This window comes from Gracilinanus agilis, chromosome 2 (assembly GCF_016433145.1).
Source record: "Gracilinanus agilis isolate LMUSP501 chromosome 2, AgileGrace, whole genome shotgun sequence".
Lineage (NCBI taxonomy): Eukaryota > Metazoa > Chordata > Mammalia > Didelphimorphia > Didelphidae > Gracilinanus > Gracilinanus agilis.
Genome location: NC_058131.1, coordinates 36,374,678 through 36,386,418, shown reverse-complemented (window position 1 = coordinate 36,386,418; position 11,741 = coordinate 36,374,678). Strand labels below are relative to the sequence as shown.

General features: G+C 40.8%; 1 gene segment (V, D, J or C); it reads right to left on the bottom strand.

Annotated features, from left to right (window-relative positions):
• Positions 1-8,127: 8,127 nt before the first annotated feature.
• Positions 8,128-11,741, bottom strand: part of LOC123233170 — a 38,678-nt gene continuing 35,064 nt past the window's right edge. Inside the window, 1 exon segment of the V gene segment in view lies at positions 8,128-8,243. Within this exon segment, the coding sequence occupies positions 8,128-8,243 (116 nt within the window).

Genomic DNA, 11,741 nt, shown 5'->3' with positions numbered 1-11,741 from the left:
CTCTCCTCTCCTCTCCTCTCCTCTCCTCTCCTCTCCTCTCCTCTCCTCTCCTAGTTCTTCATAACTTCTCCTCCTTCTGTCTTTCCAGGATTCTTACACCTTATTTGACTTTCTCCCATACTTGGAATATTCTGCCTGTCAGGATCATTGAGCAGAGGAGTGATATGGTTAGACCTGTACTTTAGACAAATCCTTGGCACCTGAGTGGAAGGTGGATTGGACTAGGACAGTGATGGGCAAACTATGGCCCACGGGCCAGATGTGGCCCCCTGAAATGTTCTATTTGGCCTGCAGACATTATTCCTAATCTGACTAACGCAATGAGTAGGATACAATAAAATGAATCTTTGAAAGAATTGCCTTAGAAATAGACTGACAGATGAGCATTTGGCCACCTCTTTAAAAAGTTTGCCCATCACTGGACTAGGAAGACTCTTAAAATAGGGACCACAATTAAAAGGCAGTAGTCCAGGTGACAGATGATTAGGTCCTGAAAGAACTATGGTGGTACTTGTGTGAGTGGAAAGGAGTTAGATACAGGAGGTATCATGAAGGGAGAAAATAAGATGTGGCAACAGGTTGTATATAGGATGTGAGTTAGAGAGAGGAGTCCAGAAGTGCACCCAGGTTTCAAACCTAGATTATTGAGAAGATGGTGTTCTTGACAGGAAAAGGGGAATTTGGGAAAAGGTAGTGTTTATGGATTAAAGATAATGAGTTCAATTTTGGATATGAGATGCCTTTAGGACATTCAATTAGAGATGTCCAAAAGGAGTTGGTAATGTAGGAATAGAACTCAGAAGGAGAGAGACATTGTTGTTATTATTCAGTTGTTTTAAGTCATGCCCAGTTCTTCATGATCTCATTTGGAGTTTTCTTGACAAAGATACTGGAGTGATTTGCCATTTCCCCCCTAGATCAGTGATGGGGAAACTTTTTAAAGAGGGGGCCAAAGGAAAGGAAATGCTCATCTGTCAGCGCCCCCCCCCCAAATCTGGACCGTGGGCCATAGTTTGCCCATCATTGCCCTAGATCATTTTATAGATGAAGAAACTGAAGCAAACAGGGTTTAATGACTTGCCTACAGTCACACAGCTAAGTGTCTGAGGCATTTGAACCAGATTTGAACTCAGAAAGATGAGTTTTTCTGACTCTTGGTCTGCTATCTATTCATTGTGCCACCTAGATGCTCCTGAGATGCTTATAGGACATCTATTTTAAGATGTCCAAAAGGCAACTAGATGGTGATGCAAGGAATAAGACTCAAGGGAGACAGACTAGGGCTGGATAAATAGATATGAGAATTATCTGCATAAAGATGATAATTAAACCACCAGGAACTGAGAGCATCCAGTGAGATAGTACAGAGGGGAAAAATAATACATGTATATGTACATAAAACACCCGCAAAACAGATAGATTAAAGATAACCTTGGGATAAGAAGGAAGTATCAGCTGGAGAGATATGAAAAAACCTCAAGCAGAAGGTGGTGCTTGAGTCTGATCTTTGGTGTACAAACACAGCAGTGGTATTGTTGGATCAAAGGGTATGCATTCTTATAAAGCCCTTTGGGCATAATTCCAAATTGCTTTCCAGAATGGTTGGATCAATTCACAACTCCACCAGGAGTGCATTAACTTTCCAATTTCACCACATTCCTTCCAATATTTATTATTTTCCATTGCTGTCATATTGGCTAATCTGCTAGGTATGAGGTGGTACCTCGGAATTGTTCTGATTTGCATTTCTCTAATCAGGAGGGACTTAGAACACTTTTTCATGTGCTTTTAGATAGTTTTGATTTCTTCATCTGAAAGCTGCTTTTTCATATTCCTTAACCTTTTGTCAATTGGGGAATGACCTGATTTTTTGTATTTTGCACTAGGATAAGTTTAAAATGTCCATTACCTCTAATGTCAATGCATGCCCAAAAGCTTTAGACTATGGAAACCTACCATTGATTGTTAAATATTATGGGACTTAGATTAATGATTGTGTCTGATTCCAGGAGAAAGGATCACAAAAGAGCCACTACACAGTGCCAAGGAGCACAAAGTTAACCTGCACAGTGCCTAGGAGCACAAGGTCAAGGAGACTGTCATGAGGAAATTAAGAGTTTTAAGTAATAAGCATGAATTAGCAGGCAGAGCTGTTTTTTTTTCTTGAGAGACTCAGTGTATGGCTGATGGCAGTTAGGTGCTTGAATTACTGTCTGAAGTGAAGAGCCTGGGAAAGCAGATTGTCTCCTACGAGAAACCATCTGTCTTGTGAGAAAGATCAGGTTGAGCAGTGAACTTAGCTCTGGATGGTGGACATTCCAGACTAGTTCATCTTCCTGACTTTATCTCCTTGAGGATTTATTTGCTGTGGTACCTGAGTTCCTGGAAAGCTGAAATCATCGTTGGAGCTGAAGAGGACCCAGTAGGGAGACATCCAGTTCCTCTTTTGACCAGCCAGGCTTGTTCTGACAACTTGTGTTATTGTCAGTGTAGTTTATTTCCCACCTTCCAGTCCCTTGAGTTTATCCTTAGCTATTTACATTTAGTGTGACCTTTCCCTTATCACCTACCTGTAAGCTCTCTATTAAACTGTTTCATATACTTCCTATGTCTTCCTCTACCTCAAGAAAGAGCCCACAGTAAGATAACTTTCAAACCCTGAATTTCCCTGGCTTGGATGGGGAAGCAGGAACTGCCAACTGTCATTTACCAGCCTGTGTGTGTGTATTCTGTCATTAGCCATTTCCCATATCCCTTGTGTAGGTTTCCAGTGTAACTTGTGAGTCCTATCACTTGTGGGTTTGGGTGTGATCCCGATGGTGTTTAGCATCCTTGTGTTTCATTTGTTACCCCACTTACTTATTTCAAGACCAACCAATCCTGGTGAGATTGATGAGATTCTGCACCAAGATAGGGGACTTGAACTTATTTTGGGGTTCAAGGAAGTGGCTATTTGCAAAGTCAGACACAGGATTCCCTCATGCTAGATCCAGACCTCTACCAAGTACCTCAGTTTGACTGCCATTTTGGCTCCCCTATCCCTGAGAGCAAAGGCAAAATCAGACCAGGGAATGATATTTCCCTTTCTGTTTCAAAATCTAGTCCATTTTCTGTCTTCTTTGGGATGGCAATTCTCTGTAGTCCTGGCTGCTGATTAAGTGCATAATTGCTACCACAGGCTTGTGGGACATAAATCACTTTAATCAGGCTCTGATTCAATGACCTGTTATGGGCTTATTTTTCCTTACTTTAGAATTGTTACACATGAGACTTTGATATTTTATGTTTCATACAGAACTTGCTTTTTTCTTTTTCATTTGGGTTTTTGGATGTTTTTTATTTTCCTTTCACGATTAATACACTCATAACTCAGCCATGTATCCTGGGGCAATCTGTGTGTTTGTCAACATCCTCCTCAGGGGGATTGTATTATTGTCATAAAATTCTAGATTTATAAAAATTTTTCTTGTTTGAGAGTAATTTTAGGATAAGAAACTTGCTACCTCTCTGAATCAAGAAAGTGAACTATTTGGAGAAGGTGTCATAAAGAAGCCTACAGAAACCACACTCTGCACCAAAAGATCTAGATTGAACTATCTAAGCAACATACTACTTGAAAAGTAGAATGGACCAAAAGGAAACCAATAATTCCATGTCCTAGGTGAGATGTTGTGTGGTATAGGAAACCAGACTTAAAATTAGGAAGATCGGGGTTTAAGTCCAGCCTCTGATAAACACTAGCTATGTGATACCAAGATAGTCATTTAACCTCTCAGTATCCCAAGCAGGTCTCTGACACAGCAAATTCCAGTTTGGTAGTTCTTGTCTGTAGTTCTCTATATCAATGAAATCCCAGCCCCAGATGGAAAAAAAAAACAAAAAACAACCAAAAAATGCTTGTCATTGGACTAGACAAGATGGATTCAAACATCAACCTTTGCCCTCAAGCTTATGTTTTACCTTGCACAATGCCTGGCACATTTTGTTGTCGCATGGTTTTTAGTCATGTCTGATTCTTCATGACCTCATTTGGGGTTTTCTTGAGAAAGATACTGGAGTGGTTTGCCATTTCCTTCTCCAGCTCATTTGACAGATGAGGAAGTCCAACAGGATTAAGTGACTTGCTTACTTAGCTTTTACACAGCTATTAAGTATCTGAGGTCAGATTTGAATGTGAGTCTTTCTGATTCCAGTTCCAGTACTTTATCCACTGTGCCACTCTGCTGTGCTACTTTGCTGCTGGGCCACAGTGCCTGGTCCATAGTAGCTATTTAATAAATGTTTGATTGACTGATATGGGTTAGAGGTGGGCAGAACTATGACATGAATCCAGATAAATAGATAGCAAATATATAGAATGTAATTTCAAGAGGGAAAGAGAACTAATAACTGAAGTGGAGGGGATTTGGGAGATCAGGAGAGGCTTTGTATAGGAGGTAGCATCAGAGCTGTATGTTAAAGATGGTAGAGATTCTAAATAGTAAAGGTTGGAGAGGAAACATGGGAAATATACCTGTGCATGTCATTAACAGGTAATGACAATCAGGGGATAGAGCCAAGATGGTGGACGACAACTATAATGCTTTAAAGTGAATTTTAGATCAGCAAAACCCACAAAAAGATGGGGTAAAATAATTTTTTTAGCCCAAAACAACTTAGAAGGCCAGCACAAAAGATCTGGTGCACATGGGGGAAGTGGAGTATAAAGTAGGGCACCAAGGCAGGACTCACTGTAGTAAAGGGGCCTTGAGTGCACCTGAATCAGTAGCAAAGAATTCTAGAGTTATCAGCCACAGATGGTAAAGTGGTTGAATAACTGCTCAGAAAGAGATTATAGGGGTCTCTTAGCTGGCTCTGGATGTAAGACCCTTATTGCACTGCCCATACTTAGAACCAGGTCACAGTCCTGGGATGCAGCTGTAGGGTGAGGAAGAGCACTAGCACATACCAGTGCTTGTGGCCAAAGGGGAGCAGGGGACCCTGGTCACAGTTCCAATGGGGAAAAAGAGTACTTGGGGTTACTCACAGACCAGAGCACAGGTTGGGAAAATATGAAACATCTCTCTCCTTATATCCTAGCACTTTGGAAGAACTGAAAGCAAATAGATCTCCCGAGCTCTAAAGGCAATTGCACAAAGAACCTAAAGCTTGGAACAGTGTTCCCTTTACCATAGTTACAGAGTCTAACTTTAACAGTTTTTTAAATTAAAAAGAAAAGGAAAAGGCTGGAAAATGAGCAAACAACAAAAAAATAAACTCAACAAAGAGAGTTATTTTGGTGACAGGGAAGACTAAAACACAAACTCAGAAGATAACAGTCAATACTGCTGCATCCAAAACCTCTAAGAAAAATAGGAATAATTGCTCTCAAGCCTAAAAAGAATAACTAGAGGAGTTAAAAAAAAAGATTTTAAAAATTAAATAAGAGAGGTAGAAGAAAAATGGGGAAAAGAAATGAGAGTGATGCAGAAAAATCATGACAAAACAGTCAACAGTTTGGCAAAGGAGATACAAAAAATACTGAAGAAATTAATACCTTAAAAAACAGAATTGGTCAAATGGATGGAAAAAGAGAGACAAAAATGTACTGAAGGGAAGAACTCATTAAAAAATAGAATGGCCTTGTGGGAAAAAAGTAAAAAAATTGCTGAGGAAAATAATAATTTTTTTCTTTACTTTTCTTTTAAAAATATTTTTCTATCTTTATGAACTCTTTAAAAAGTAGTATTGGACAAGTGGTTTTGTTACCATCTCAAGGGGAGAAGATAGTGGTTGGAGAGGGTGGGAGGGAGAGAATTTGAGACTCAGTATTCTTTGAAAAATATTGGAAACTATTTTTTACATGTAATTAGGGGGAAAATTAAATTAAAAAACTGGTAATGACTAATAACTTGAAACAAGGCTGGAAATGTTAAATGGAAATAAAACTGTAGAAGGCTTTAAATACCAGGCTGGTTTGTATTCTTCCTAGAGGCAATAGAAAAAAAATTAAAGTTTTTAGAGTATCAAAATGAAATGGTCATATCTGTGTTTTAGGAATATTAATTTGGCAGCAGTGTGGCATGGGGGGGAATGGTTTGCCATTTCCTTCTCCAGTTCACTTTAAAGATGAGGAAAGTGATGCAGACAAGGGTAAGAGACTTGCCCAGGGTCGCAGTTAATAAATGTTTGGGGCTGGTTTTGAACTCAGGAAGATGAAACTTCCAATTTCCAGGCCCAGCTTCTATGCACTATAGAGCCACTTAGCTGACCAGCAAGGATACTACTAAGAAGTACTGACGTCCAGGCAAGAGATGACACCAGGCAGAGGCTTTACCAATAAAGAAAAGGAACAAATGTGAAATTTTGTGGAAGTAGTATCTACTTCAACGAAATTCAACTTAACTCATTAAGCACTTTGTTATGTAAGGTGCTGTGCTAGGGACTGAGATTCCAGAACCTAAAACAAATGCCCTTGCCCTTGGGAAGATCTCTTTGTTCTAGAGGGAGACATAGTGCAAATAGGTAAATAAAGGTTAATTTATAGAGAAAATAGTTTGGAGGTGGGAAAGGATTGGAGGAAAATACAGTGAATACATATTTTGGACATGTTGAGTTTGAGATGCTTGTGGATCATTTGTGTGATACCCAGCAGACCACTGGCAACAAGTGTTTAGATTATAGACGAAATTAGGGCTACATATATTACCTTGGAATCCATTTGCCTAGAGATGATAATTGAACAAAAGAAATCAAATAGATAAGCAGAGGGAGAGAGTAGAGAGAGAAGAGGCCAGGATCTAGGGTAGAGCTTTGGCAGGGGGCCCATACTTAGTGGGTAGAAGCAGAGTCACTATTTGGCAAAGGAGATGTCGAGGGTAAACGAAGAATAGTGTGAGACAAAACTGGAAATGTAGGATGGAACCAGAAACCCCTAGAATGCCAATTTTATAAATTTAAATTTTATTTGCAAAGAACTGAAATTTCTCAGGCAAAGAACAACTGGAGCAGAGAGGTGTTAGAAAGCTAATTTAGGCTGCAGAAATGCCCGTTTTTGTAATCGCTCCACATCGCTGACATTGGTTCCTTAATCATAGCCACCCAATAGTTCCAGTACCCATGCAGACCACTCCTCTGAGGATGGTGACCAGAACTCAAGGTCAGCTTAGTGCTCTCCTTTCTATTTCCCTCAAGAGACTGAATTCCCTATTTGCCATTTTTGTCCTGTTTTCTCCAGTCCACAGATGACTCAGAGACCAAGATCTAAGACGCTCTGCCCTCTGGCACCCCCCACCCCCACCCCACCCTCACCCCCTCCCCGGCATTGCTCCTTTGGCCCAGCGCAGGGGTCCTGTTCATGCTCGGATTTTTTTTTTTTTTTATCCCTATTGGAGGATAACAAGCGTCACCGCGTCCCACCCCTCCGCAGCCTGGGAGCTCCAGCGCCCTGGACTTCCTAGAGTGAAGCCGCTGCCAGAGAGACCCCACCACCCCTTATTCGGGCACCCTCCTATGACTTCAGGGGCAGCCTCTCATCTCGAGGGGGTCGCAGAAGCACTACTAAGGGTTCTGGAGCTGCCTGTCAGAGGGACTTCAGGCCGCCTCGTCCCCCCTTGCCCACCCGCCCCTTTTCCCCAATACATGGAGGTGACACAGACGCATATGGAGGCTTCATTCGCTCCGGTTCCCGACCCCGGAGGAGGAAGGGATTGGGGATGGGGACGGGGAGCCAGAGACCCTCGGCGACTGCGACTACGATGGCGGTGGCGGCAGGAAGGACGCGCGCCCGAGCATCTAGGCAAGGAGGGCGGTGGAGGGCTGGGGAAGATGGCTGAGGCAGTGCAGCCCTGCACGGTTCACACTAGGGTAATGTCAACCCAGGCCCAGAGGCCCTGGGAACCAGGGACCTTGCGGAGCAGAATAAAAGCTTCTCAAGGCGTTGCTGGGGGAACTGGGCAGTGCGCCTGGGCAGAAGTAGCCCCCGGACTACATTTCCCATAAAGATTTTCCAAAATCTGCCCAAAAGTAAACACTCCAGGCACGTGCCTTTTTCCTCCAACTTCACGTCTAGCTAGTCCGGAGCCCGGTACGTTCTGGGAGTCGTAGTTCTATCTTCGATCTGCGCAAGCGCAGTCCTGGTAATGTGCCTTAGGGTTTCCGCCTTTCAGTATTGCTAGTCCCCCAGCGGTCCAGGTGAGTGTGAACGCGAACGTGTGTTATTGTGAGAGGGGGTTCTATCGCACTGCGGACTCCTGGGTCTGCGGCTGGGGAGGGACATAAAAGGAAAAGAAGGGGAGCTACATTAATAAAAGGTATAGAATATTCCGCACGGTACCCTGGAGCCGAGACCTGGGTTCGAATTCTCCTGCCAATCCTTCCCAGCCCTGGGACCCTGCCTTATCTCTCTGGGACCCAGCTTTCTCTTCTTCCAAAAGACGAAGATTGGGCTCGGACCTCCGGGCTCTTTTCTTATTTTGTTTTTACTTTTCTTAATTAAATTTAGATTTTTTTCTAATCAACAAAAAATTCACCGTTTCCCCTCCTCACCAAAGAATGAACCAAAAACTCACCAAAAAAAAAAAAAAAAAAGAAAGAAAGAAAGAAAGAAAGAAAGAAAGAAAGAAAGAAAGAAAGAAAAACTTACAATTAAAAAAAAAAAGACAACCCCTTTCCAACCCAACTTGGTCATACCCTGAAAAGGCCCCAACTTCATCAACTCACCCCCGTCCTCCCCTCCCCCCTCATCCCCTTTTACAGCCCAGTAGTATTGATGGAGATTCCCCACATCCAGCCCAGTTTTGGCCGCCACAGCCAGTCAGTGAGCCCTGAGCTAAACTCTGGGGATACAGAGACAGCCCCTGTCCACAAGGAGCTTCCACTCAGTGGGGGAAGATGGCACACAAAAGGAAGCCAAAGGATGGAGACAGGGAGAGAAAAAACACCTGCAATGTGGAGACTTCCCCAAAAAGCCCCAAAGCAGTGTAGCTCGCGGAAATCTGGAGGAAAAACAGCCCCGGATCCACTCCTTAAACTTTTGTTATTTTCAAGTTGTTTTTCCAGTCACATCCGACTAGGTTTTCTTGGCAGAGATCCTGGAGTGGTTGGCCATTGCCTTTCCAGCTCATCTTATAGATGAGAAAACTGAGGCCAACAGGGTGAAGTGACTTGCCCAGGGTCACACAGCCAGAGTCTGATTTCAGGTTTGAACAGACCCACTTCTCTATCTTCTGTGGCACCTCACTGCCTACTCCTTAAATAAATAGTGGTGATCAAAAGAAGTTTTAAATATTTTTGTTCATAAGAGCTTTTTCTACTTTCTTTGATCACTTTAGACATAGAACTAATATATTTGCATATCTCTAGTTATTAAGAGTTAGAGCATTTTTTTCATTTGGCTGTTTATTAGCTTGTATTTCTTCTTCTGAAAAGCAACCTATACTTCTATTTTGACCATGTACCAATTGGGGAATGGTTCTTATTCTTATAAATTTGAATCCATTCTCTATATATCTTAGAAATGCAGTCTTTATCAGAGAAGCTTGCTGCAGTCACCCTTACTGTTCCCCTCCCCTTCCATTTACTTTCTCTTTTAATTTTGGCTGCATTGGTTTTGGTGCAAAAACAAAAAAAAATCAAAGATATTTTATTTTATCAATTACAAGTAATAACAATTTTCAACATATGTTTTCTGAAATTATAAAATCCAAACTGTCTCCTTGCCTTCCTTTCTCTTGGAAAGGGTAAGCATCTTGATCTGGGTTGTACATGCATTATCATGCAAAACATACTTCCATATTGGTCTTTGTTGTAAGATAATACTCAAATAATACCAAGACCCCAAAATAAAATAAACTAAAAAAACAGTCTGCTTTCATCTGCATTCTGACTCCAACAGTTCTTTCTCTGGAAGTGGAGAGCATTCTTTGTTCATAAGACTTTCAGAACTGTCCTGGATCATCATATTGCTGGTGCAAAAACTTTTTAAAAAAATGTAATCAGTCATATATTTTGCCTCCTTTGATTCTCCTTGTCTTGTTTCATCATGAACTCTTTCTCAACCCATAGATCTAAGAAATAATTTCTTCTTTTGCTCCTTCAATTTGTTTATGATGTCACTCTTTATGTTTAACTCATCTATCCATTTTTGTGGTATATTTTGTGAAATGTTGGTTTCTACCTAGTTTCTTACAGACTGTTTTTCCATTTACCTCAAAGTTTTTCTTGAGTATTGAGTTCTTACTCTAATAATTAGGATCTTTAATTTTGTAAAATACTAGGCTACTATGTCTGTTTGTTTCTATATATTGGGTACCCTGTTTTTTCTTCTGATTGTCCTCTGTTTCTTAACCAGTACTAAAGTGTTGTGATGATTATTGCTTTGTAGTATTGTTTGAGATCTTGTTCTATTAGGTCCCCTTTCCAACTTTTTTTTCCCATTATTTTCATTGAGATTCTAGACCTTTTGCTTCTGTAGATGAATTTTATTGTTATTTTTTGTAGCTGTATAGTTTTTTTTTTTGCAGTATGGTTCATGGGACATGGAATAAGTAAATTAATTTAGGTAGTATTGGTATTTAGATTGCCTGTCCATAAAGAATTATTATTTCTGCAGTTATTGTTATCTCTATTTGCAAAGGCAAGTTATCTACCATATATTTAATACTTTCAGTGGGTTTTTTTTTAAAGACTCTTACCATCTGTCTTAATATCAGTTCTAAGACAGAAGAGTTGTAAGGCTAGGCAATTGGTATTAAGTGACTTGCCCAGGGTTATCCCACTAAGAAGTGTTGAAGCCAGATTTGAATTCAGGGTCTCCCATCTCCAGGCCTGACCTGTAAAGGTGAAAATTAATAGTTGGACAATAATTTTATGAAATTATGTGGTCACCAATATATTATTATATCATATTGTATATAATATATGCACAAATATATATTATATATGTATATAATGTAAAGATATTATTATATCTCGAGTCAGAAATTCATTTACTGACTCAAATAGAGGGGAAACAATAAAGTAGAGAAATGTGAAAGAGGTTAGAGAAAATACCTATATTAGTTCTTAGCCAGGAGGGCTGGTAGTGAGTAACCATGCAGCCTCCTCCAAGATGGAAGCTAGGCTCTTAGGAAAACTAAGAAAGGAGTCAGCCCTTTTCACTCACCCAACGAAGGAGTCCAGGAGTCAGAGTCCAAGTTGAAGCCAAGCTCCAAGCCCATGATTCAAGCCGAAGTCTCCAGCAAAGCTCCCTCAAAGATTCTCTGAAGTTAGAAGACTATCTCCAGAAGACAATCTCTTCAGACTATCTTCTCAAAGAAAATCTGCTCTGAGGGAGTTCAGGCTTGCTTTTATGGTGACTTCTTGTCTCCTCCTCACTTCACAGGGGGCAATCACAGTTTCCAAATTGTCTAGCACAGCCCACCTTTTGAAGGTCAATTTCTCATCAAAAAGGTTCACAATGTCCTGATTGAACAGTTTCTGAGGGTGTGAATTCTTGTGTGTACTCTTAAAAGAATTCACAAATTTCTGACTGAGTTTAAAAAAAAAAAGGTGGAGCTCTCCAAGTATCTTGCTGGCTTCTCACCTAGCACTAAATAGGGCACTTAATCTTTTGTTGATTCAATTTAAAAGGTAGGCAAAGGAGAGTTAATCCTGTCTTCATTCTAATGAAGTACTAAGTAGGGGTCTAAGTGTTAACCAAAGTATCAACTCCAATTAGGCAAAGAGAATTCCCTTTTCACAAGTGTAAACTCAGAATAGAC